Below are 27,980 nucleotides of genomic sequence, written 5' to 3'. Positions count from 1 at the left end.
GGGTAGAGTACTGTGGCATACCAGCTCACAGCAACCTCCAACTCCTGGGCTCAAGCAAGTCTCCTGCCTCCGCCTCCCAAGTAGTTGGGACCACAGGCACCTGCCACAATGCCCGGCTATTTTTTTTTTGGTTGCAGCCATTATTGTTGTTTGGTGGGTCTGGGCTGGATTCGAACCCGCCACCTTAGGTGTATGTGGCTGGCTGGTGTCTTAGCCGCTTGAGCCACAGGCGCCGAGCCACAAATCCATCTTTTTATAAAGCTCAGCATGTAGTGGAAGAGACAGATAAAGTAAGCATACAATCACAAAATCATGGTTACTGTAAGTTATCGTACAGAGCCCAGGATGAGTATGTAACCTATCCTGAAGCTCAGGCTTCCTGGAGGAGTTACTGCCTTGATAACTTAGAAAGATTAAGTAAGATTTAGTCAGATAGAGGAGAGAAGTCAGAGATGACAACAATTCAGAGGCTATAGGAAGCCTGCCTTGTTGTCTGATTAGGGTGCCTGTAAGAGGATGCAGAAGAAAGCCTCCTCACAAGAAGCTTTGCAAGAACATTTGCCAGAGTTCTAGGTAATGATCCTCTGAACTATGGCAATAGCTGGGAATATTCAAGAGATACTTAGGAGACAGAATTGAGAGATGTGGTGACTGTACATTGGTGAAAGTTAAGGTGATGTCAATAGGATTTCTAGCTTAAGTGACAGGTTGGATTGTGAAACCTGTTACTTAGAGGATACAGGAGGTTTTTTTTGTTTGTTTGTTTGTTTTTTGTATTTTTTTTTTTGAGACAGAGTCTCTCTTCGTCACCATTGGTAGAGTGCCATGGTATCATAACTCACAGCAACCTCAAACTCTTGGCCTCAAGTGATCCTCTTGCCTCAGCCTCTTGAGTAGCTAGGACTATAGGCACCTGCCAAAATGCCTGGCTATTTTTTAGAGACAGGATCTCACTCTTGCTCATGCTGCTCTTGAACTCAGGAATGATGCAATCCACCTGCCTCAGCCTCCTAATGTGCTAGGATTACAGGCATGAGGCACTGTGTCCAGCTCATAGGAGCAAATTTTAAGGGGAATATGAGGAGCTCAGGGTTTGGTCTGAGGTACTAGTGGAACAACAAGGTGGGGAAGTATAGTAGATAGTTGGATAAAGAGGTCTGATGCTTAGAAGAGAAGCCTGGGTTGGAGATAGAAGTTGAATAATCAAAGCAAACGAGATGGTGGATGAGGCCAACAGTTCATGGCATTATTCAGGGAGAAGATATTAAGAAGATTAAACACTAAAGTTTAATCTGTAGACATATATTTGAGAGTCAAGGAATATTGTTTGGGATTTTACAGTCTCAAAAGATGACAGTCCTTCCTTCCCTCCTCCCAGATCCTCACCAGAAGAGGCCAGATGCAGATCTTCTAGCAGGAAGAGAAGAGAGCCTTTAGAATCCTGGCGATGCCCAGGTAACAGGCTGTCTTCATCTTGGCCCTGGACCCCTCTGCTCAGCAGGAGACGAAGGTGGGTGGAGTTAAAGGCAGGGTGGATGGACCTGTGTATGTAAGGGTGACTTGGCTCCACTAGCACCTCCACAAAGGCTGATTTCCCTGTTGCTGCCTCTCCAGCCAGCAGCACCGGCTGTCCCCCTGACAGAAGCAGGTCCACCACATGTAAGAGTCGTTCAGTCTGCAGGATAGAAGGGGGCTTATTGTGGTAGTTCTAGTGTAGGATGGTAATCTAGTTGAAAATAAAAGTCTAAGGTACTTGTCTTACAGCTGTACTTAGAAAAAAATTCATATATTCTTGTGATTATGAAGAGATATCAATGAAAGGGAGCAAGTGGGCCTCAGTGAAACTTCAGACATAGATTACCTCTAGCATAGCTCCTTAAATTCAAACCCCAGCTCCTGCACCACTGTCCTCATACCTGAATAGAAGGGTAGAATATGCCCATAGACCCTTTCACATGGTTGCTCAGGTGTTGTTCAGTGAAAGCGACTAGTGTCCCATCTTCAGGGTTTACATGTAGATCGAACACCAAGGCTGAGGATGGTAGCTCAGGGAAGTTGGAGAGGAAAGCAATAGAACTCCTCATGAAGGTATCAAAGAGGGGCCAGAGCCTGCTCAGATGGACACACAGGCAAAAGTGTCAGGCAGTTACAACACTCACACTTTCCACCATACCTTAACAGGGATTCATATGGGTTTCGACTTCCATAGGCAAGTCCTTCTCATCCCTCTGCATCCCCTATCCCCCCATCCCTGTGGGTACCTGGAGGGAAGATGGCCTCCGAAGCTCCAGATCAGGGAAAAGAGAAAACTGCTGACAACCAGCAAGTGTTCCCTGCGCTTATTTGCTGTGTCATCACTTTCGACCTGGGACTGGCTCAGAGAGCTACTTTTTGAAGACTTAACACTGTGGGCCACAGGATCATTAAAGTCCTCTGCAAAGGTCATCATGGCATGAACAGGAGCCCCAGGAGAAAAAGAAGGAGGTGGAGAAAAGAGGAGAGGTTGACTATATCACTTCTTTTTGCTTTCAGTCCCCTGACCCAGCTCCACCCAGACTCTAGCTATACCCCAGCCACCCCCAAGGTTCCATCTCTCTCAAATCAACCTTTCTAGCTCCCCACCTGGGCCATGTGCCTTCTCCTCCTCTAGACGCAGGTGGGGGTCAAGCAGACCACGCAAGATGCGGGCAAGGCTGGTTACTTCTGCCACACCTAGGCAAACAGCCTGATGCCCGTGTACCTGTAGCACAGAGCTAGCACTCTCACGGGCAAGGAATCGGAATATTGCAGGCACCAGAACTTCAGCCAGGAGGTTGAGCTCAGTGACTGTCTCAGGTTGCAGGCGGTACTCATGGCGCAGGGATGCCATCAGAACATTAAGCATGTTCTGCCAAGTCTGCTCCCCTCCACACCAGACTAGGGCACAACAACCTACTACAGTGGGAGACATGCCTGTGGCATCTGCCATCTCCATCAAGAGAAAGGTACCTGGGGGTCGTGCTATCTGCTGTCCATTGGGAAGACTAAGCTGGGGAAGATCACTCAGGAGGCAAGCAACAGAGTCTAGCCAAGCAGCATTGGTGGCCCCGTCACATATTATCCAGTGCTGAATCACCACTGATTTCTCTGTTTGCTGTTTTGGGTTCTCATTGTTACAATGACGGGATGTACGAAGAACTCTAGGGAAGACACCATGGTGCCAGCAGGGGCCCTCTGGCCATCCCAGGAACTCCTGAGGGCTGAGGGCAGTGGGGTATAGGTGGGTAATTTCTACAGGCTGGCAGCCATGAGTTGAGGCATCCTCCATGGCTGCCAGCCGATTATGGATCTTAAATAAGCTGTGCCAACAAGTTGTCTTGCCGCTGCCTGCAGGGCCCAGCAGCAGAATACCGGAGGCCCGGCATAGGGCCTGGCTCAGCTGTTCCAGGGCCCCCAAAATTTCAGAGCTGGGGTGCAGGCCTACCTGCCTCAGTTCCTCCACCATCACTGATTTCAGCAGCCTCTGGGTCATAGGCTCTTCCAGTGCTTGACTGGCACTAGGAAAAAGCCCACAGAGCAGCTCTCGGAGGTTGTGCAGATGGAGTCCACTGAGGACACTGAACAGTGGTGAGCGTAGCAGGGCACGCAGTAGGGCAGCCTCCTCAATGGTAGCCTGGCTGCGGGGCTGCTGAGACTTGGGTTCCCTGTTTGTCTCATTTAATGTCTGTATTGTATCTTCTAGTATCTGCTTGAGCATTGGTAAGCGGCAGGGCAGGGGCCTAGACACCAGCTCATGCTCTAGGAAGAAGAATTTGGATAGGCGTGCAGCCATGCGGGTGGCATCCCTAATCCCTGCGCCCAGCAGGGTCAGCTCTGCCACTCGCTGTAGATCAGGCAGTGCCAATGCCACAGGTCGCAGTAACAAGTGCAAATTGGCAGGCACAGCATGGCTCAGGGAACTCAGTGTCAGGAGGCAGCCATAGCCAAGGCGCATAGATACCTGATGTTTCTCAAAGAAGCCACTGCCAAGGATCTGGGGCTGGGTGGGGTCCACGGTGCTGGTGGTCTGGGAAGCCTCTTGGTACAGCGGGGCATATAGGTAGTGCAATTCAGCGAGGCGCTGGCCCAAGGCAGACAGCACACCAGAGGGCAGATGCTGAGCTGCCTCTAACAGCAGCCAGGCACCACCCTGCAGGGCACCATTCAGGTAGTTACTCAGGCATTGAGCCTGTAGCTGAGGCGAGCAGGGCATTGTCACCAGTTGGCGGCCCAGGGCCCATGCCAGGTTATTCACTATAGCTGTCTTACCCACACCACGAGGACCCAGTAGGGTCCCACAGGCCACCTCCTCTAAGGCCAATAACAGCACCAGGGCAGGTCGCTCAGGTAGCAGACTGGGTAGAGTTCCCAGTCTGGGACCCAAGTACTCATAATTGTATAGGAAGGACCGGCCCAGCACATCTACCCAGCATGCAGCTGGGGACAGAGAAGGGTCAGTAGATGCAATAGTCTTGAGACTCTGTAGGGGGCTTTGGGGGATCATGTGAGGTGAACCCAGGTGATACTTGAGTTGGCGAACCCAGTGGAAGTCTGTCAGATCACTAACCTGGTGCTGTTCCAGCAACTGTGCTATATCCCGGTGAGTCATTGCCATGACCAGCAGAGCACTGAGCAGGCTGGCCTGGCGGACAGAGGAAAGGGGCTGCCCACCCTGGGAGACCCTCTGGGCCCGCAGAGAATACACCAGTGCCTCAAGCTTATGTGTATGCCTGGATACCATGGCTGGGCTTCCTCCTTTAAGTAGAACCTCCTCCACCTCAGCCCGCCACACCACCTCCTCTGCCACCAGCACACACTGCCATGGGAAGACTTTGACTAATTCCAACCAGTTGTAGACATACAGTTGCAGGGCCACTTGGGTTTTTTGGGGAAACTGCCTGACGGCTTCAACCAGGAATGGCCCCTGGGCAAGGCGGGCAGCCACACAGTTCTGCAGCATGTGCACCAATGCCAAGCACAGACTCTTCTCAAGAGAGCTCAGCCACTTAGGGAAATCTGGGTACAGAGGAAGGGGCTCCTGCAACTTTAGCTCCTCCCCACCTGCCCCTAGCACTGCAAGGGCCTCCACCTGAGTCTGTTTGCTTGTACTTGACTCATCCATGTCTTTCTCATCAACGGGGCAGGACTGGAAGGTCACAGCATGTACATGGGGAAAGCAGCGTCGTACCCATAGCTGGGCCTGATAGGACTCTGGTGCAGCAGCCAACAGGGCTACCAGCTCACTGTCACTGAGGAAGAAGAGGCGGGGGAAGTGAGCACACACCCCATACAGCACACTCTCCAGAGCCATGATAATGCCCTCCAGCTCTACTGATCCTGCCTGCAGCAGTTGTTGCAGCTGCTGGCCTTGAAAGTAAGGGCTCCTCTGGGCATTGGGCACTACGAGTGACAGAACCATGGGGTCAGCTACAGAGATGCGCATCAGGGTTCGATACTGATTATCCATGGCCCTGAAACGAGCATTCTGTGGCAAGAGAAAAGGTAAAGTGAGGACAAATACGAAGTGGCAGCTCCCCTTCCCACCCTGAGCCCCGCTATACAGAAGCCCATCTTGCCTCATGCTCCCTTCCTTCCCTTACCAGGTCAGCACTAGGAAACTGGATCTTCATCTCATACAGAACTTTATTCACAAAAATCCACTTCTGCTGGAAAGTCACCCATACCTCCAGCACAGCATCTGTATAAAAGCGAGAGGAACAATAGTGGGAGATACTAAGGTTTTAGCTTCTGCAAGGGGATCCAGTCCACTCCTGACCTCTCTAGTCTAACCAGACCAACCAAAACACTCTGCTCAGCAGGACCCAGGGACCTCGCTTGGGAGAGAGAACACACTCATTGTGAATAAAGACCTGGTCATCTCATCCTAAAACGTAGCCCTGAAGTATGTCCTCACTTTGTCATCTCTTCCCTCATCTAACCTTTACCTCTCACACCTACTCCTCTGGGCCATCCTGCCTCAGGTTTCACCATCATTCCAGCTAGAGGCCTACACTCACCCAGGCCGTGCATGATGGTCACCCATTCCAAAGCTGTTTTGTATAAGTCTCCTGACTTTTGGATGGCCACGATCTTGAACAACACCTGAAGACTTTCCTGGATGGAATCCTGCAGGCTGTTGTAGTCTGAAGATGAAAAAATTTAGCTGGTAGTCAGATGGGGCAAGGGCAGGTGCTGGAGCAGAGAAGAGCAGAGCAGGTGACCTTCTAGGGGAGGCAGTTTACCTTGATACCCTTTCTATTATATCTTCAAGGATTGCATTGGCTAATACAGCAGAACCTGTAGAGAGTACTTGGGTATCAAAATGGAGACCCAAGAAATGGGTGAAATGGAGGAGGAAAACTTCCCCTTTCCCAGGCACTGTGGGAAGACTCCAGGTCAGCTGATTTCCCTGGCTAGATACCATCTGTATCTATTTAATCCCATGGAAGTTCTTGGAAGAACTAGAGCCCCCAACCTGGAAAGAAGGTTCAATGGCTCCAAGCCCCTACATAATATTTCTATAGCAAGAATGCCCATTCTGTCATGAAAGGGCTACTGGTAGGAAAACTGAGACCAGAATTTTCTCTCATAGTCTTAGCACTTGGTCCCTGGTGCTGCTTGAAAATGTATGCTTTCATGCCATGTGAGAAGTGAGATAAGGACAATAACTGAAATGAAAACAGAAGAATTGAGAGAGGAGGTTGATTCAGGTAGACATAGGATTCTCCAAACACCCCTCTTCAAGAGGAAAGAGAGTCCCGCTTTCAGAGTGAAAAAACATCTACTCTCTAGAGAAAACATTATAGGAATTAATATTTACAGCCCCTTTGTCTACCCCCTTTATCTGATCCTCTCCATGTGAGGAAGTAGAAAGGCCCATCTCTTATGCTCTAAGGGACTTGAGGCAGGCCACAATCCTACATGCAGCTACCTAAATAAAAGTATTTCAACTCTCTCCATGTCCACACAGACCTCAATTCTCAAATGATCTTGAGAAAGTCATGACAAGGTAGTGTGAAGTCTCAATTGACTTAGATCCAAGCTGTGTCTATCAATGCAGTACATAAAACCCACACAGTTTCTTGGAAGTAAAAGTTCTGATATTATCCTTTCATTTATATTATCTCCTTGTTCTTATTTGGTTAAGACTATAAAGAGGAAAATGAATGATTGGTAACTATGCCTCAACTTACAATAATCTGTGTTCCTGAGGTAGGAATTAAATACGTAAGAAGTTAAATCATCTTGGGCTCGTTCGGATGAAAAAAGCCATCAGCCTCAGGGAGTAGCCACCACAAAGATGTGGTCCTTGGTTAACACGCCTGGAGTTAAAAGGAAAAGGAAGCCTGACATAAAGAAAGGAGAGAAGCTGTAGAGAGAAACCCCAAACATGTGCTTGGTGCAAATGCCAGTTTAGAGAGAGAAGGGAAAACTGCAAAGGGGCAAAGGTGGTGGAAGGGCTATGAGTGCAAATGAAGACGAAGAGGTCCCATATTGGTGTCTGAAGTTATTCTCAGAGGCAGCCCAAGGCCCAGATTATCCAGAGCCTATAGTCTACTATGAATTTTTATTTATTACTTTTAGTAGTAGAGGAATCTAAGGATGATGGAGAAAAGTGGTATAGACCAAGTAGAAGCAGATCTGCAAAGTCCAGAACCAGCGCCCTGTTGTGTTTGCTCAGAACAAAAGTAGGAAGAAAATCTCCTTGGCTCTTGGTGCAAATATTAACTGTAGAAATTTAGACTTTGTATCAGTAAGAACCAAAGCATATGAGTCCTTGTAAAGAAAGATTTGAGGGCTCAGCACCTGTGGCTCAAGTGGCTAAGGCGCTAGCCACCTGAGCTGGTGGGTTCGTATTCTGCCCAGGCCCACCAAACAACAATGATGGCTGCAACCAAAAAATAGCCAGGCGTTGTGGCGGGCACCTGTGGTCCCAGCAACTTGGGAGGCTGAGGCAGGAGACTCACTTGAGCCCAGGAGTTGGAGGTTGCTGTGAGCTGTGATGCCAGGGCACTCTACCCAGGGCAACAGTTTGAGACATTGTCTCAAAAAAAAAAAAAAAAGAAAGAAAGAAAGATTTGAACAAGGAGGTGGATACCATTTATCAACATGCTGCAAACAGAAGGCATCCTTAGTCAAATACTGGGCTTGGAGAGGTGATAAGATAAAGAGTCTGGCAATAAGGATCATACATGTTAAAATAGGAAGCACATACATTCTCCTACTTGCAGAGGCTGGACCACTTACACGTCTTCTCCAGTTGGACTTCCGCAGAGTTCAAATCCACCCACTTTTTTCTTTCCCCATTGCTAACATCCTAGTCTAGGCCACTATCACTTTTCACTTGGGTTATACCAATCATCTCTTAACTTACCATCTAGTTTCCATTCTTTGCCACCCCCTTCAACCCATGTGCCATGTTGAAACCAGAATATAATTAAACTAAAATATGATCATGTCACCTCTCCACAAAAGGTACTTGAGTAGCTCTCCATAATTCTCATGAGAGTAAATTCTTTTTTATTTAATTAATTTATTTATTTGCAGTTTTTGGCCAGGACTGGGTCTGAACCTGCTACCTCTGGCGTATGGGGCTTGTGCTACTCCTTTGAGCCACAGGAACCACTCGAGAGTAAATTCTTAATATGGCACACAAGACTTTGCATGATCTTATCTCTCCAGCTCCATCAACCCATTTTCTCTTTTGTTATCCTTTTGACTCCAGAATTAGAAACTCTTTTAGGGAATGTTACCTATTCTTACCATAGAACATAGTGAATAATGCCAAAAACTCAACTGAAATTCACAAGTCTCAAGCTAGTCTCAAGACCCAAATGTTTTTTTTTTTTGCTTCCACTAGTTGAATTGTATGCTTGCCAAGAGTCAGAGTGTGTTTGCAAATCTAGTTATCTAAGTTATAATCTTAATTACAGAATTTAATCTAATCTTGTGTTAACCACTAAAATATGGGTGGGAAAATAGTTGCTGTTTCTATGGAAACCACAGAAGTCTTCAGTAAATGCAAGCCGATAACATGTTATTGGGTATAAGCAAATAAATTTTTAAAAATCAGGAAATTACAGTAAAAATCAGAAAAGTTCTGGACTCAGGTAACTTTATAAGTATCTTTCTGTTGCTGCCTAACTTTACAGAAAGTGAAAGTAGGCAATGCATTAATATAAGAAAAGCAGCAAAAAATTATCAGCGGATCCCAAATCCAAGAAAAGTTCATATCCTTAGATTAAAAGGTTAGTAAATAAATGTATACATATGTACGTTTTAAGCTAAACGCACATGTATATGTCTTAAGCTAATACATAATAATGCACATACACATGTATATTATTAATAAATAAATATGAATGTTTATATTTAAACTATGTGTACATCACATTTTGTGCTTTCTCTAACTTTTTGGATACACTGATTGGGTTCCAATTGTATTACATAAGAGAATTTGGGCTGGCTACAGTGGCTCATGCCTATAATCCTAGCACTCTGGGAGGCCTAGTTGGGTGGAATGCTTGAGCTCATGAGTTCAAGACAAACCTAAGCAAGTCTCTGCTAAAAACAGAAAAACTGGCCGAGTATTGTAGTGGGTACTCCTAAAGCTGAAGCAAGAGGATTCCTTGAGCTCAAGAGTTTGAGGGTGTTGTGAGCTATAATGCCATGGCACTCTAGCCAGGTGCAATAAAGTAAGACTGTCTCAAAAAAAAAAAAGTAAGAGAACTAACTTCTCTCCTACTGGAATTCCTCAACTATGTCATCTTGGATGCTTGTACATACGCTGTTCCCTGTATCTGGTATGCCCTTTTCACCTTGCATATTTGGCAAACTCCTTCTTTAAAAAGCAGCGTGACTGCCTAAGGGAAGGCTTCTCTGACTCTCTCTGGTTCTTTGACCTGGTTCTCTGTCTGAGATTCTACTGTCTCCAGTTAGGTGCTCTATCATACACCTATCCCCATACCATTGTCTGCCCCTCACTGGATTAGGAGTTCCCGAGAGACAAGGCTGGTGTCTGTAAACCCCAGGTCTTCTATATTTAGCATAAAGTAGACAGATGATTTTTATGAGGGAAAGAGTAAAGGAATGAATGAATGAGTGAGGAATAAAATCAGACAGCAGGGTGCAATCTAGAGGACAGAGCATTGAAAGGTGGAAAAAAGGAACTGTGTACAACCACAAAGGGAACCTCTGCTGAAGGAGCCAGGCACTGGGTGGAGAGGGGGTTCCCAAGGAGACAAAGACAGTATGGGAGCTACATGGAAGATGCTGTCTCAGAACAGACTGATGTCTCAGGCTGCCCAGTAAGTGTGAGGCTGTGGAGAAAAAAGCTGAATTGGGCAGGGCTTTGGTAGATGTGGTGGATGAAAAAGCCCCCAACAGGGTGCTTTCACTGGGCCACAGAGCTGAGTCTCACCTGAGAGGATGAAGGTGCCACTATCCTTGCCCACTACTTCCCCCAAGAAGCGGACCATATGCCTTTTGGACCGCTCTGGGGCTTGGGGCTCATAGGGGACATGCAGGATAAAGTTGAGCAGACGCAGCTGGCGCACTTCCCAGTGCCGCTGTAGCTTCCGTAGGGTATCCTGGGCGTGAATTCGCTCGTTTTCCGAGTGCCAGACCTGGAACAGCTGAGTCTCAGGAACTAGGACTGTATAACAGCTTAGGGGATAGCCTTGGAGCTGGGACTTGGGTATTAGGTATGACCCAGAACTCAGAGGCCAGGGCTCAGAGGAGTGGAGAACTCAGAGAGGAAGGGGGGAGTGAGACTATCAGGCTTCAAGGCCATCAGCAGCATCTAACTGCTTTGATCCAGGGTCACTGCCTTGCAACCTACCCTTTTGAAAGGCTCTGGCTACAGGCAATACCTCAATCATACCATGCTCTTTGGAGACAAGGACTGGGGACATCTGCCATTCTGTGTGCCCACGACTTCAAGGCTGTCACCCACTCCCCTCCCCCCCCCAGGGAAGGGCATAGTCACAGAGCATCTGGAACCCACTCATGAGATCCCCCTTAAGGAAACTGTTCCTACCCTCCAGGCAGGTTAGCTGTCTCAACCCCTCCACTCACATACATGCCACATCTACTGCCTCTTGTCTCAAGGGGCTTCTGGGCTTTGACTGGGTTTATTATAGGTCTTGATATTGGACCTCCCTCCCTCCCTCCTATGGGTCCCACCTGGTTGATTCGATCTGCGAACTCCAGCAGTGGACAAGCAAGTAGCTGGCCTAGTGTTAGGAGTTCTATATTGTGGAGACTGCCCAGTCCTAAAGCTGGAAGTAGAGGAGAAAACAAGTCAGAGCAACACCCAGTATGTGGCAGAGTCCAGCCCATGTCCCAGAGCCCAGTCCTTCCCTAAGTCCCTACGCCCAGAGCCCAGCCCAGCCCAGGTCAGACCCCAGACAGCAGATCTCAGGAAGCAACATAGAACCTAGAGCTTGGAACCCAAGGTCCAGAGCACAGCTCAGGGCCGAGAGGTAAGACTCCACCCTGAGCTAGCCCCCATCAGCAGAGAGGACCCCACACAGTAGTGAGGGATGTTTGAAATTTTTGTCCCTGTGAGGAAAAAGAGGTTGTTCTGCATAAGAGGGGGTGGGAGCAACCTAGGGAGGAAAGATGTTACCAGCAAGAGTAGCGGAGAACTGAGTTGTTGCCTGGCTCTAACTGCTATATTCTTCCCTTCCCCCTCCCCTCTGTCTAACCAAGCACACCTAGCAGGAGGGATTGGCAGTTGACGTTCTGCAGCTGCAGGCTGCCCAGCTTGGTGAGCAAGGGCAGGCAGCTGCGGAACTCCTCCAGGATGCGCATGCAGCGCTGCAGCACCGGGCTGTGCAGCCCCAGCGAGGTTCGCATCCGCGCTGCCTCCGTCAACCAGCCTTCTGTTTTTGCCTGGGCCATAGACAGGCTGAACTGTAGGGAGAAAGGCTCACTGTCAGCCCGAGACTCTTCCCCACCCCTACGCGACAGTCCTCTACTCCCAGAAGAGAGCTCCAAGGAACGCGTAAGCACCTTGGCAAAAGCCATGCACTTCCACTCGCTGATGTTTTCAGAGATGACCCGGTACAGGTGCCAGATGCGCTGCTGCTGCACGATAGGACGGGTCCCACAGACAGGGAAGGGCACAGGCTTCTCATCTCCTGTGGAATAGGCCTGGCTGAGACCTGGGCTATTGGGGGTAGGGGAAGGAGTTGGAGAATTGTTCCGTCAAGAGGCCATGGTGAGAGAAGGAAAGACCAGGAAAGTGCTGGCGGGGGCAGAGTTCCAAATTGTTCAGTACAACAATGGAGGTTGGGGCAATCTGAAATCAAGGAAAGAATATCTGGGAAAACGTGATGGTAGTGAAAGGGAAGGATGCCTCTTCTACTCTTCTATTAGTCTCCATCTCACCAACTCGATTCTGGCCACTCTGAACTCTTTACTATTGCTCAGATATACCAACCATGCTTCCTCCTGTTAAGGGCCTTTGCAGTCAAGGTTCATTCTTTCTGGAATTCTCTTCCTTCAGAGAACGACATGGTTCACGCCCTCAACAACTTCAAGTCCTTGCTCAAATAGCATTTTCTTAAAGGGGCCTATGAAGATACAGGCTATCCCACCAAAAATTCCTCTCCATCCTCCCAGACATTCTCAACCCCTCTTCCCTGCTCTGGTTTTTTGTTTTCTTTTTCTTTTTCTTTTTACCATGCCATTTATCACTTTCTAATGTATGACATAATTTGATTATATTTTATTTATTATTTATTGTCTTTCTTACCCAACTAGAATGTTGGGTCCATTAGGACAAGCATTCTGTCATTTGCTCATCAATGTACCTCAAGCCGGGTACACAGTAAACACTCTTAAAAATATGTGTTGAATGAGTGAATGCACTGTCAGCTCAAGAGAAAGGTTAGTGAGATGAACATGATCTGGCCCACACAAGGGGTAAATGGTGAAGCGCCCTGTTGTGTTTGCCTTTGACAATTGTTCCTTCCTTCATCTCACAAGTTACTCATTAGTTCTTAATTTTTTATAAGTTGTGAAATACGTGTCAAAAGCAATTTTTAATTAACAGTAAAAGACATTGGACCGCAGTCAAGGTTACTGTGATAAGGTTGTCCTTCTTGATCTCTTGAATTCCAGTATACTTTCTCGAGTGGGAGACAAAGCAATAGAGTTAAATCCAAATGTTGGGAATCATGCATCTTACGTCCATGAACATCATCCATCACGGAGACCTTAGATTATTAAAACTCTGGGAATCACTAGGCTATTGGAGCTCTGATCTGACAAAAATTAAAATGACAATAAAACTAAACTCTTCCAATCTTTCTTTGTCTAACCTCAAAAGATTTAGCTAGAGACTCATAATCTTTGATAGCAGTTGTGTCAACATCCAATACTGGAAAAATAAACAACTTCTTCTATAAGAAAGAGCAGAAAGGACATCTCCAAACACATGAAAGATGAAGACAAATGTAGGGATTAAGAGCAAATATGCTTTGATGGACATTTCATGGTATCTACTCAGTAATTTTCATTGCATTTTAAAAGTTTTTAATTGGAAAATGATTTCAAACTTTTTAAATTGCAAGAAAAAATAGTAAAACATATCCCTGTAAACCTTTCATCTAAATTCACCTTTTGTTAACATTTTACCCAATTGCTTTATCATTTGTGTTCACATGCTGTATCTGTGTATATACACAAACATCGTTTTTTCTAAACTATTTAAGGGGAAGTTACATAAACAGATGGCCTTTAGATCTCTCAGGTGATTTACCCTTTAGATTTACTCAAGTGTGCATTTCCTAGGAATAGGGATGTTCTCTTTCATAGCCACGTACAATCAGCAACTTCATAGATTATGCTGATCCAGTGCTTTACTATGTTCCAGTTTTGTCAGTTAACCTAGTAAGCCCCTATACAGCATTTCCCCCCCTCAAGTACAGCATACAGTCTAGGGTCAAGTACTGCACTTATTTGTCATGTCTTTTAACTTCTTTTAACCTGGAACATTCCCACAGCCTTGTCTTGTAACATAGACATTTTTTAAGTAGATAGCCTCTTTTTGACCTTTTTTGTAATAGTTTTTCATGTTGTGTTTTTATGATTTTTAAAAATGATGTTATTCATTCTCAGATGGACTCCTGCATCAGTGACCTATCCTTCTCCAGGTCTTACATCTAAGGCATATGATGTCCATATGTCCTCCACTGGTGATGTTAATTTTGATCACCTGGTCAAACTGCTGTCCTGTTTCTCCATTAATTGCTATTTCCTTTTCTTCCTTTGTCATTAGTAAGTAGTCTCTGAGAGAAACTCTCTAAGACAGTGCAAATACCACGCATTCTGCCTCTTATCAATTTTGTCCAGATTTGGCATCCATTGACGATCCTTACCTGATTTAATATCTACAATAATGGTTGCAAAATGCTGACTATTCCACCGTAGCCCTCCCTCCACATTTGCCAGTTAGCTTTTGGCCTTCTGCTATAAGCACAAGTTCTCATTTCTCCCTCATTGGTTGATCTATTTATTGTTATTCTAGATAATAAATTTCTTTATTCAATAGTTTAGAATTTGTCATTGTACTTAGGTGCTCAAATTGGCTCAGATTTGGCCAGTTGGCATCTCTTTTGTATCCTTGTGACATGCTCCCATCACTTTTAAAACGTTTAATGCTTTCTTACTCTCTGGAATAAAAAGAAAGGTTCATCTTGTACCTACTCTGCCACAGCTCTGGAATCATTTTCCTGAGGAGCTCCAGTTCCTTTTTTTCTTTTTTTGGCAGTTTTTGGCCGGGGCCAGGTTTGAACCCGCCTCCTTTGGTATATGGGGTCAGTGCCCTACTCCTTTGAGCCACAGGTGCCACCTGAGCTCCATTCCTTTTAGCAGGAAATGGTATTAGAAACTGAGATCTGAACACAGTGTGGTTTCTTGCTACTGGGGTATCATTGCTTCTTCTGCACTTTTGCAGATAGAGCTAGGAAATATATGCATATATATATTCTATATATACATGTAAGCATATACTTACATGCATACACATGTGCAAATAAGCATATGCTTATGAAGGGGTGTCCGGAAAGTATCCACCAAACATGTAGTCTCTAACTTTCTTAGTACATGGCTGGATACTTTCTGGACAGTCCTTGTATACAATGTGTGTGTTTTTAATGGCTATGGAAAATACAAAGTAGATACCATAGAAAATGGAAGCTTATAAAGATAAGATCACAGCTTTTTCCCCCCAGAACTCAGAGAAAAAGAATAAAGGAATAAGTAATGGTAAATGAACCAGTGATCTAGGAAATCCAACATACATAGAAGAATTCTATCAGTTGTTTGAATTACTGAACAACTGATAAACAGACTACCTGCAAAAAGATCATATCAATATCTGTTTTTCCCACAGTACTAAATGTCAGAACACAATGATCTAATATTTAAGTTTAAAGAAAAAAATTTTGTGACTTTGGAATTTAATATTTAGCCAAGTTGGGATATGACATTACACAATCATTCACAGCATATAAGTAACTCAAAAATTTTAACACCTCTAACTCCCTTCTGAGAATAAAAATACACAGGGAAATACTTCAGCCATCTGAGGAAAGAATGAAAATAAAGATGTGATAGTTAAAAAAAAAGTTGTAAGTAAATAAATCAGTAAACCCCTTATGTCAAAATAGTTGCTAAAATAGTTATAAAACAAAACGAATGCCAACAGTAATGAGTAAAATGAAGACAAACCATTAAAAATAAGGGGTACCTATTAATCATTTGGATCTGAAATTCTTGACTATTTTAACAAAAACTGGGAGTTTGGTGAAGAGGAAGTGCTATAGAGTTTCCTGGGCCCAGTGCCACAAGTCCTAGTAGGAGAGGTCAAGGTCTATGGTCCTTGTCAGTCAGAGAAGGACAGCCTCCTAATACTCTGCCAGAAAAAACATTCCTTACTTGAGAATGGTTCCAGAGCATTCTCCACTCACATCTAGACACATGGCCCTAGGATGGGGGATGCTCACAGGTAGAGATGGGAGTAGTTGGTAGTTGGTGAAGGAACTAGGTGGCTTTCCAAGAGATAAAAGTGACTGCATTTCAGAAAAGGAACTTGAGCCCACCAAGTTCTTTATATGCAGAAAGGAACCCAGCCTAGCTGCACCAGTGTGTGAAAGGGCTAAGAGGCTCAGCGCCTGTAGCACAGTGGTTATGGCGCCAGCCAAATACACTAAGGGTGGCCAGTTTGAACCCAGCCCAGGCCAGCTAAACAACAATGACAACTGCAACAAAAAATAGCCAGGTGTTGTGGCAGGCACCTGTAGTCTCAGCAACTTGGGAGGCTGAGGCATGAGAATCACTTAAGCCCAAGAGTTGGAGGTTGCTGTGAGCTGTGACACCACAGCACCCTACCCAGGGCAACAAAGTGAGACTCTGTCTCACAAACACACACACACACAAAAGGGCTAAGAATAACAGCTCTATCCCAGTCTTCTCTTATGTGCTGCTGAAGCCTCAGCAGCCTCCCCTATACACCACTTACACTGAAAACAGTAGCTACTGGAGCATCAAGACCTATTCTTATCTGGGACCTGCTGCCTGGCATAGGTCTATGTTCAATAGGGCTACACAAAGGCAAAGTTCTACAACAGAGCACCCTTACATTTCTCCTGCACAGGCTTTTAGCCCCTGGCCCCATAGCATTCCAATGGAACATCTGCTTATTTGCTTTCACTACCAAACTGTGAGCCTCCAGTATCCCCACCCTAACCATAACATCTGACATAGTCGATGAATAATTTTGTCTTGCAATTTTTGCTTATAAAGAGGTCATTAAAGGTATGTGATTCCTGAGGCTTGCTTAAGGTCATATAAGACACAAATCCCTGAGTCCTAACTCTCATCTCAGCTGGTGTGGGGGGAAGGTTGTTGCTGGGTGATGGGCAGGGGTGGAGAGCCTCAGTACCAGTGAAAGTGGCATAGGCATGATGCAGTTCAGTGACGTGGATGACTATGTTCTGGAACTGACGCTCCAGGGCAATGAGCTGGCGCTCAGTGCTTCTCTGATCTTGTGTGGGGTCCATGAAGGGACCAGACAAGGCTTTTTCAATCAGGCCTTCCAGGTCTGCCAAAGCTGCTGCTATCAGCTGCTGAAGCTTGGGTACGATGGAATGTTGCTTGCTGAGCAGGAACTCTGAGGCCTGGCTTTTCTCAAACTGAAATGTCTCCCACACATCCAGAAGCTGTGGGGCAAGCAGAGGATAATGGAGCAGATGTGGTTGTGGGGGAGAGGACTGGGAGAGATGGGTGACTCACTGAATTGCCCTCTCACCGAGATGTCCAGTGCATCCAACTCAGCACTAACGAAGTAGAAGTGGCTACGGATGAGTTCTTGAAGTGACCGGATATATTCCATTTGCTCCTCCAGCTCCCCGTACTGTTCGTTGGCCTCATTCAACTGCAGGGGTTATAGGGTGAGACCAGCATCCCCACAACCCTGCATTCTTCTTGGAGCCCATCCCCAGTGGGAATTCGTACTCTGGAATGGCGACTCCAGACTTAGCTATAGCCTTTTAATCCACTGGGATCAGGGGCATTGTGGGATCAGATCCCCTTCTGACCTAGGTCTCTCTGTAGGTGGTCTAGTTCTTACCATACCACTTCCTTGATAACAGGACAACACACCCCTGTCAGACTGTCACAAAGAGCACAACCACATTTCTAAAGGCAGGACTCTTATCTTTCTCATCACACCAGGGCCTGCCACTGACATGAGAAAGCTGAGAGCCATGTAAACAGGATGAGAATTTAAAAGGGCAGATAACTTAGGTGAGCACAGTTGAAGAGCATCAACCCCTACTCGGAGCTCAGCAGGAACCTGAAAAGAGTGTGCTGAGCCTCCAAGCATGATGGGCCCTGAATAAGCGGGGAAAATCGATGAGGAGAGCCCACCTTCTGAGAGCACTGTGCAATGGAATACATGTCTGAGGTGATGGCTTGGAAAGCCAGTGTGAAAGCTGTTAGTTCTGTTATGAGTTTCTGAGTTCGAGTCCAGCACTCGCTCTGTAGCTGTTGGAGAATGTCCTTCTTCACGCTGTCCAGTTTGTATTCTGGAGACAAGAGTCAGGTGTTAGAAGATGCATGAGAAATAAGGGGACTAAGGTCCAGAGAGGGAGCTGGCTGAAGGGAAGCCAGGCCATAAATTCATTCCTCACTCATTAAACAATTACTGGACCCCTGTTCAACGTCCAGCCAGCTACTATGCACTGAGGCCTGTGCTCTTCACTGGCAGACAAGAAGGAATGGATAAGATCGAAAGTTCCCCACCCTCAGAAGCTTACAATAGGATGTCAGTGAAGACAGACATATAAATGGACATTCACAAACCATTGTGATGAATCCTCTATGTGTACCCCAGAGCCCTCAACCCAGCATAGCGAAGGGAGGGAAGCCAGGAAGGCTGGAAAGGCCTCCTCAGAAAAGGGACAGTGGAGATGGCTGTGTTGAGTAGTTAATGCTCCAAATAGATGAAAAAGCATGTGCAGGGGCATGGAAATGACATTTGTGAAGAGCAGAAAGCCCTGTCAGAATAAAAGTGTTCCGCTTTTGGAGCCTTACTGCTGCTGCTCTGCTAGACAAGATACCAAGAAAAGGGGATAATCTGCCTTTTGGTTTCTAAAGATTGAAAAAAAGAAGATCTTAGGTCACTGGTTCTCAACCTTCCTAATGCTGCGAACCTTTAATACAGTCCAAAGGGGTCATGACCCACAAGTTGAAAACCACTGATTTTAGTTGAATATAGTGCTAGAAGATAATCCCAGAAGCTGCCCCTGGTAATATAAACAACTTCGATGTCTCAGGGGGCAGGAAAAACATCTACATGATACCTCATCAAATCTAAGATACTACTAATTGTAAGAAGCAGCATTATTTTATATACTACTAAAAAAGAAAAAAAGAATGCCATCTAGACTCTAACATGCCATCAATCGTAAGACTCCTTTTAAGCTCAGAGATGCTAAAATATACACAGAATAGCAAAACTGACAGAGAAATATAGTATGCCACCAAATACAGTATAGAGTGCTTACTATATACCAGACACTATTTCAAGTACTTTACCTTCATAACCCATTTTAAGCCACACAAATTCCCTTTAAAATACTAGTATTCTTCTTGTTTTACAGATAAGAAAACTAAAATTTATGCTATAAACATAAAATATATAAAGTATTTGTTTATATCAATATTTTTAAATGTATATATATTTTTATGTTATGAGAAAAGTAAATCTGGCCTATACCCTCTTAGCATGTCTGCAACTGGATAGTAAAATAGTGAGTTTCAGGAGCAGATAGTTGAGACATCCTGACTTGGTGTGGTGTTTTCAGAGCCTTGGAGGGAAGAACCATGAGGAGCGGGTACTAAAAGCTGAGACTGAGAACCTATCCAGATGGAGCTTATTCAAGAGCACCCTATCTTCAACAAAACACCGGAGTGTGAACTTAATCTTTTGTCAAAGTAGCCGCTGACCCAGGACAGCAGCTAGGCCTTTGCAGGAGCGCCGCTTTGGGACGGTAGCATTAGGCGGTGAAGGGAGACAGGAGGCTCAACAGCGACACCATGTGGTATAGAGGAGCAACAAATGGATAAAGATGGATGAGAAAACAGATTTGAGAGTTATTTGGGAGGCTGAAGAGTGAAAAGGATTTGGCAATAGGTTGGATGTAGTTGGGTTAAGGAGAGGAAGGAGGAAAGGATAACTTCAAACTTCTGAGGAGGCCAATCACTAGAGTGGATAATTACATGCGCTGTTCAAGGGAGCTCATAATGAAGAGGAACAGAGTTGGAGGATAGGAAGATAAAATATCAGCGGGAAGGATAAGAGTAAGCAGAAGGGGATAAGGTGAAATGAAAAAATCATTAAGCATCTATTGTGTGTCATACTAGAGCAAAGAGTATTACAGATAATATCTCATTTAAACCTCCTTACTATATTCTGGTGAGTGAATGCATTATCAGGCCCAGATTACAGATAAAGAAACTGAAGCAGTGATCTAAACTTACAAAGCAAGTAAAAAACAGACAATGATTATCAGACCAGTGCTTATTTCTGTACACTTGTTCCTCTTGCAGTGGCCAATTCATTCTAGACTAAGGATTAAGAAGCTAACAAACTAGAAAGAGAATACGAATTTCAGGAGCAGCAGAAGAGCAAGCTGGAGAGAAAGCAGGCCAACCACAGGCCCTCCCTATTCCTGCCTTGCCAATTGGAATCCCCTGTGCAAGAGAAGGCAGTTTTAGTGGCCCATAAGATGCCTAATGAAGCATGTGCTTTTATCTGATAGGGAGAGCTAGGCAAGCAGGAACTTTGAAACAAACTCTTTATAGGCCCCAATTCCCAGGCCTCTCACCTTCATAAAAAAAAGAAGGCTTTGAAAGCCAAGGGCCTGATAGCCTCTAGTCTCTGTACTAGTACAAGTGAGTACTCTTAGTTATTGCCATCCTTAGGGGCTAGGTCAGGAAACAGAATAACCTTCCTATTTCCTAGAAGAACAAATCACCAGCTTCCTAATGTATCCTACTGTGAGTCTCTCCTAGGCTGAGGCACTTGCTAAAACACAAGAGTGTGAGTCATCCTCCCCATGGAAGATGAGAATGGATAAGACAAAGTTGTATATCAGATTTCTCAGAGACCCAGGGATACCAAGAACTGGGCCTCAGCCTCATAGTAATATGAAGTGGAAAGAGGAGGGAAACCAAAATGGGTTGAGGAAGAAACAAAGAGTACAGTGCTCATGACCCCCACTTTTCACATGGAACTGTGCAACAAGATCACCTCTCAGGGTGTGTGCTTATGTGAAATATTCATAGCAGAGTAGAAATCACAGTGTGAGCTGTGATATGGTAAGTGGAGGACCAGCTATAATGCTTACAAGTCCCTCACAGCTCCCAGATAGCAGGGGATATGGCGGATAAAACAGCAGTAGGCCTGGATGGGGGAATCCTGTGTTGAGGGGCATGGGACCCTGAAGCAAAAGCTATGGGAGTGAAAAGCCTAAGGCAAAGACTGGACAAAGGATTCACTAAACCCTCAAAGATCTTCTCTGCCATCAGAAGCCTAGGTGGGATTGAATCAGCAGAGTTGGAAACTCTGGGTCCCTTCTAGGTCTAGAGAACATATCCCAGCTCCACTAGCCTAGGACACAGCAGCATTAGAAGCAGCAATGTCAGGAGGGGAGAGAACAAATAAGGATATATTATATCTGCAAAAAAAGGAGCACATGCAGCCAGCAGCCCTCCCCAATGTCAGCTAGCACCCTGGACAGGAAAAGGGTGCAGAGAACACTTAAGAATAAAAACAAAATTAGACCCAAAGTGACTGCTTTAAATGAAAAATGCTTTCTTTAATTGGGAAAGTTTAGTTCTTCTTTGTAGTATAAATTTTGTTTCTGCTACATGTGGAGATGAGGCAACCTAGGTTCCCAGGAATCTCTGTAAAGAAACTGAGCTGAGAAAGCACGAGGAGCAGGCTGTTTTCTCAATCACGTTTGAACTTTAAGCTATCTCTACACCTAAGAGTAGAAAGTGTCAGGTGATGGGAATGTGATTCCTAAGGAATACAGGATATGAGCATAGCCAAAACAGAGAGGCTGCCTGCAAAGGGAAGGCCTGGACCTGGAGCTGTGGAAGCCGCCATAGGTCTAATGAGGGGACTACACTAAAGTTTCCAGGCCCAAGACAGGCCATGCGGATAGCCATAAAGCCAGAGGAAAGAGAGGAGGGCAGACGAGCAGCACTCACCCATCTCTGCCTGTACATTTTGGCAGCTCAGCAGCAGCAACTTGCCTTTTGTGAGAAACTTAACAGGCATATTGGAGACACGCTCCTGCCAAACATGCAAGTTGTTCACCAGCTTTACATAGTCCTTGATGGGACTGTTTCTTATTTCTTCCAACTTCCGAGGCCCCCAGGTTAGCAGGAATTCATAAATGGTTACTATCCAGTCATGTTCCTTGTAGAATTCCTGCACCTCCTGTAGTACACCCTAAGGGCAGACAAAGTGTTGAGGACGGAGGTGGTGGTTATGATAGGACCTGGTGGGCAGCATCCCACTCCTTAAACTTCTGTTCTTACCTTCATCAGCACCTGTTGCATAGTCAGTGCCTGCTGGATTTGAAGGTTGTTGTCCAAGTCTTTCTGAAGCTGCTCATAATTGGCAGGCAAGAACTGGCCCCGCAGCCGGTGCCCACGGACTTCCAGGGCACCGGTAATTGGTTGAGACTTCCAGGGCCACACATATCCTATACTTGGACCACAGAAGAGACGCACGGCATAGCTGGGATGGCCCTGGGACTTGGGTATCAGGAACTCTGTGTTCAAGTCCTCCTCTTCATCTTCTTCTAGTGGAGCACATGCCATAATTGTCTGTGAGTGCCTTCCAGAGCCCCCACACAGCCTCTCACTACACCCCAAGTATGCACAAACATTTCACACACACACACACACCCTTTCTCTGCTCATAAATGAGTTCACACATACATCTCTATCACAAACACAGTATACCAGATCCATGGAATTTATTTATGGTTCAAGCAGAGAGAATAGAATTTACTCTAGCCGGTATAAGCAGGAAGAAAATTATTATAGAATATTAAATGGGTTGCAGAATAATTAGGAGCAATGAAAACCCAAAGTGCTCGAGGCTGAGCATCTAGGGCTCTGTGCTGTCTGACAAATTGGGATGTCACTGCCACACCATCAGCTACAAATCACACTGCCTCTGCTGTGCACTACAGAACCAGTGGTATATATTCTGCTTCTTTCCCCCAGGTAACTCAATTCTGGATTAAAATCTCCTGCAGATATAACCGGTGAATCCCAAATCATACATGACACCTGTCCCATTGGCTCTACATTCAAAATATATCCAGAATTCTCAGTTCTCACCACATCCACCACCATCTGCCTTTCTTCTCCCAGCCCAACTCACCATCGTCTCTCACTGCATTATTGCAGTGCCCTTCTAACATTTCTCCCTGCTTTGGTCCTTGCTTCCTATACCTTACAGTTTCTGCATTACAAAAGAACAAAAATGATGCTTTAAAACTAATGCCAGAAGGGATTCTGATAAGATGATGACTATGACAGCATAGGTTTGAAATCGCTCCCAACTTCCACATAAAAATGATAGAGCAATTAGACAAAAACAAAAAATCCACAGATTACATTTTAACAAAATGGGGGCAAGGGATTTTCACAAATCCTAAAATACAAATGGATGAAGACAAGCCACCTGCAATCTCAAGACCCACATGAAATTGCTGCTAATAAGGAAAGGATCAGGGGAACCATGAGGTACCATACAGACCAGAGAACAGGAAAACCCCCACGCATAGTGATAGGAAGCAGAAGGCACATTTAAAAATAGCAGGTAAAACTGAAAGGAGTTTTGCCTACTCCAACAGTAGATGAGGTGAGGTGTGTAGGAGCTGAAATAATCTATGTCCTGTAAACCCTTGAAACCAACCACCCAGGACTCCATTTTGGGACAGAGCACAACATGGAGAAACTGCTAAGAGCAGAATGAAAATTGAGCAGGAGGAAAACAATAGAGAAAAAGGGAAAGTCAAGATAAAAGTGGAGGAGAGAAACAGACACCAGGAAATCTCAGGAAGCTAGATGCTATTTTTTCAACACTATAAAAAAAAATAGAAAAAAACCTGAGAGGTTAGAGAACTATTCTGAACCAAGACTCCTTTTGCAAATTAGAAAAAGCCAATTTGGGGGCTGCATCTGTGGCTCAGTGAGTAGAGCGCTGGCCCCATATACCAAGGGTGGTGGGTTCAAACCCGGCCCCAGCCAAACAGCAACAACAACAACAAATAGCCAGGTGTTGTGGCGGGTGCCTGTAGTCCTAGCTACTTGGGAGGCTGAGGCAAAACAATAGCCTAAGCCCAAGAGCTGGACGTTGCTGTTGGCTGTGACACTACAGCACTCTACCAAGGGCGACATAGTGAGACTCTGTCTCTAAGAAAAACAAACAGCCAATTTTTCTAACATGAACAACAGAAAAGTATCAACAACAAATGTCATACAAGGCTGTTGTTAGAAATAAAAGAGAGTGAGGTGTAGGATAACATCTGTAGAGATAACGAAAGCATGTCAAGAAACAGATTAAAACTACATCCCATTTCAAAACAAGCTAAGAGACAATGAGAAAATGATATGTCATGAGAAAACACCACATATCAGAATTATAAAAACTCCTAAGTTGTGTGACAGAACTAAAGGAAAAAATGAGAAACAGAAGGAAAACGTTTCAAAATGTAAACTTAATTGTAACAGCAAATAAATATAACAGATAGTTCCTTAAAAAAAATAGAAGGTAAAAATAAAGATAATTACACCACTAAAAAAGAAGAGCTAACATTTGATTTTGCAATCTCATTACTAAGTGTCTATCCAAAAGAAAAAAAAAAAAGGACATTTAACCATAAGGACATTTGCATGCAAATGTTTACAGCAGCACAATTTCCAAAAATGTGGATACAACCCAAGTTCCCTTCACCACATGAATGGATTAATAAACTGTGGTATGGAGTGGCCACTAATTAACTGTGTGTCTTCTTTGTCAAGAACAGCATTCCAAGCCAGCTCAAGAAACAAAGCAGCTCAATAGAAATGCAATATGTTTATTATACTGAAATGGTTTAAAAGGATGCTTTGCATTTAATGGAAGTTAGATGGGTGGGTGTTTGTGCACATGGCTCTGCAGTAGCTCACCAAGGAGCTTTCAAGTATCACGCTGGGTCATGTGATCTAGCCAAGAGTGACCATTAAGCTAGGGACTAAGATGGGAGACTGTTACATTGAGAACGGAAGCTTCTCTTTGTCAAGCCGCCTCTGTTAAAAATGTGCCTTTTCTAGGATTGCATTTCCCTAGTGCTGTTCCGGTCAGGGTCAACACTCATTTTAGGTTCCAAGCCTTCTGAGGTGAACTGGTCAAACCAAAGGAAAAATGTTGCTAGAGAAAATTAGGGGAAAATTAAAAGGGAAAAAAAAGGGTGGTAATAGAGTAGAAAAATTACTCTAATTTATTAATATGTACATATTGATGGATAACCAGATTTATCCAAGTAGAAGAGGATGGGCTAGGAAAAAAGAAAACCTGTGTGCTAGGAGTTTTCCTAAGCTGTCTTTTTGTGGCTTAGTCAGTCATTGAGAAAATGTTTAAGCTGTTCCATTTGCTATTAGCCCCAGTGTTATGTATGTAAGGTCTCCCCATTTTGGTCTCCTAGGGCTGGAAGGTTTATTTTATAAATTATCACATATGTTGCCATATGTGATTTTTGCTATATACTTAAATTTCATTGTTAAATTTTTGTATTGTTGGGGTAAGTATGGTTTCTTTGGGGTATCTTGAAACCGGTTTTTGAAAAGCAAACCTTAGGCTTAGGCTTGATAATCATTTGGGCAGGTGTGTAAGTATGCACCTTTCTTTTCCATCAAAGAATTGTTGGCAGCTGCCTATTTTCTGTGATGTATCCTATTGTCTTTCCCAAACTATTTTTAAGAACTTGAGTTAAATGGAATTTAATCAGACTTTCTGATTAAAGTTTTTTTACCTTTTTAGTAAAACATTTCTGTGTGAAAAAAACCAGTGGCATGGTTTATGTATACCATAAAATACTGTTCAGCCATAGAAAAAATGGAGTTTGGTATCTTTTGTAGCAACCTGGACAGATTTGGAGAACTTTCTCTTAAAGGAAGTATCACAAGAATGTAAAAACAAGCATCACATGTACCCAGCACTAACCACAACTAACCAATAGATTAACAACTACATGCTCACATGAGAGACAAACTAAATTCAACTAAATTCAAGTAGCGTGGAGAAGGGAAAGTGGGTGGGTAAATTCCTACTCAACAGGTACACTGCAGAGTATATGTGTATTCAGAGTATACACGTCCTGGGTGAAGGACAGAACTACAACTCGGACTTCAACCTTACAGAAGCAAACTATGTCATCTATAAGAAAAATGGAAGAAAATCATATGTATTCCCAAATTAACTGACATTTTTTTAAAAATGGAAGCGTTGAAAAAATTCCCTTTTTGCTTACATAGTTTTGAGTTCAGATTATTATTAATTAATCTGAAAGGAACTCACACATGCAGGTCCATATACCATCTATTTATAGCCAAATACAAGGATAGCTGAAGATTGCAACATCCCCTAACATCCATACCATTCTAAGATGATCTGTCATTACCTAGAGCTAAAATCAGTTACTTTGCCCCATGACCCATCCCCCTTACCATGACTTATGGATGCATGATTCAATCTATAGGATAGGCTAAATCAATTATAGTCCTTTTTGAAAATCTAGACTAAGAAGTCTTACGGACAGAAAAACTTAACTGAAACATCATATAGAGGTAAGGATAAAGTTGGTGCTATAAAATGTCTAAGTCGCTTGAAAGCAATAGTTAAAAGGGAGCAGAAGGTCCAGAGGAAGCAGAGATAGCTGCTCTCAAGAAACAAGGAAATTGGGACGATGCACAGAAAGAAGAGGTGAAAGGATAAGCAGCAATTTGAGGGACAAGCTCTCCTACTGACTATCTAGTTTCAGTTCCTGTGAAGGTTGGTTCTGTTACTTTCTTTTCTGCCTTTGAATTTATTATAGTTGCTGTTTCATGAGCTCCAAAACATTTATTTTATTTTTTTTTTTGAGACAGGTGACTCAAGCTGTCCCCCTGGGTAGAGTGCTGTGGCATCACAGCTCACAGCAACCTCCAACTCCTGGACTCAAGAGAGTCTCCTGCCTCAGCCTCTCGAGTAGCTGGGACCACAGGTGCCTGCCACAATGCCCAGCTATATTTTTTGGTTGCAGCTGTCATCGTTGTTTGGCGGGCCTAGGCTGGATTCGAACCCGCCACCTTGGGTGTACGTGGCTGGCGCCTTAGCCACTTGAGCCACAGGCGCCGAGCCATGAGCTCCAAAATATAAGATGAGATTGAAGAACAGTAATTCAAGGTGCCAAGACCCCTGCGAGTACTTAGGCAATAAAGTACTCTGTCAATTCAAGTGTGATTCCAAGCAATGGAAAGAAAAGCTAGCCTAGTTTTAATACAATTTGATGAAACAAAATCCCAATAAAATAAAACAATAGGTATCACTAATAACTTCATAGCCAAGGTAAGAGTAAAGTTTGCTTATGCTAAGAAATGTGTGGAAGAAAAAGTATCCAATGTACTCAGTACTCTTATAAAATGAGTGTACAATCTCCCACACTTTCCATGAAAGATAAAACGCAACTATAGCCCAGGTTGTGGGCTATAGGAGAGAGAAGAGAGGGGAGGGAGGAAAAATGGGGACCTCACCTATGGTGCATATTGCAAGGGTACATGTAAAATCTATTAAGTGTAGAGTATAAATGTCTTAACACAATAATTAAGTAAGTGAGGTGAAGGCTATATTAACCAGTTTGATGTAAGCCTTCAAAATTGTATATAAAATCCGCACATTGTACCCCATAAATGCGTTAATGTATACAGATATGATTTAATAAAAAAAAAGAAATGTGATATGAACTAAATAAAAAAGCATAAATTATCTGTCATTTCTGAGGGATTCAGGGGTTCTACTTAAAATAGTCATGTATCACTATAATTATACATATATGTCTATATGGTGTTGTATTTTTAAATATTGATCCAACTTTAAAAGGCCTAAAACATATAGTTCTTTACTATAAGTTTCCTTAAATGAGTGACTCAGAGATTTCACACAGAGCCAATCTTGTCAACCATATTTATACAACTCTTCATTTCATCAAAGTTTCTCGCAGAGGAGCAAGAAAAAAAAATCTTTCTTTCCCTCTCATCTATAAATCCACTCACTGCCACACTGCTTCCCTCTGAGCTTCCTTTCTCATCATACTGCTCATACCTAACATTTCTAAAAACTC

General features: G+C 44.2%; 1 protein-coding gene across 1 annotated transcript in view; it reads right to left on the bottom strand.

Annotated features, from left to right (window-relative positions):
* DNHD1 (dynein heavy chain domain 1) overlaps window positions 1–27,980 on the bottom strand; it is a 94,397-nt gene that overhangs the window by 26,350 nt on the left and 40,067 nt on the right. The window contains 15 exon segments of the mRNA XM_023509892.1: window positions 1,387–1,675; window positions 1,917–2,109; window positions 2,262–2,433; window positions 2,623–5,503; window positions 5,619–5,716; window positions 6,036–6,161; window positions 10,439–10,643; window positions 11,203–11,297; window positions 11,736–11,934; window positions 12,034–12,161; window positions 16,973–17,296; window positions 17,299–17,464; window positions 17,959–18,116; window positions 21,811–22,054; window positions 22,144–22,409. Coding sequence (XP_023365660.1) covers window positions 1,387–1,675; window positions 1,917–2,109; window positions 2,262–2,433; window positions 2,623–5,503; window positions 5,619–5,716; window positions 6,036–6,161; window positions 10,439–10,643; window positions 11,203–11,297; window positions 11,736–11,934; window positions 12,034–12,161; window positions 16,973–17,296; window positions 17,299–17,464; window positions 17,959–18,116; window positions 21,811–22,054; window positions 22,144–22,409 — 5,544 coding nt within the window.

This window comes from Otolemur garnettii, unplaced genomic scaffold (assembly GCF_000181295.1).
Source record: "Otolemur garnettii isolate 467f Iridium unplaced genomic scaffold, OtoGar3 scaffold00001, whole genome shotgun sequence".
Lineage (NCBI taxonomy): Eukaryota > Metazoa > Chordata > Mammalia > Primates > Galagidae > Otolemur > Otolemur garnettii.
The sequence above is the reverse complement of the archived record's forward strand: the minus strand, read 5'-3'. Positions and strand labels throughout refer to the sequence as shown.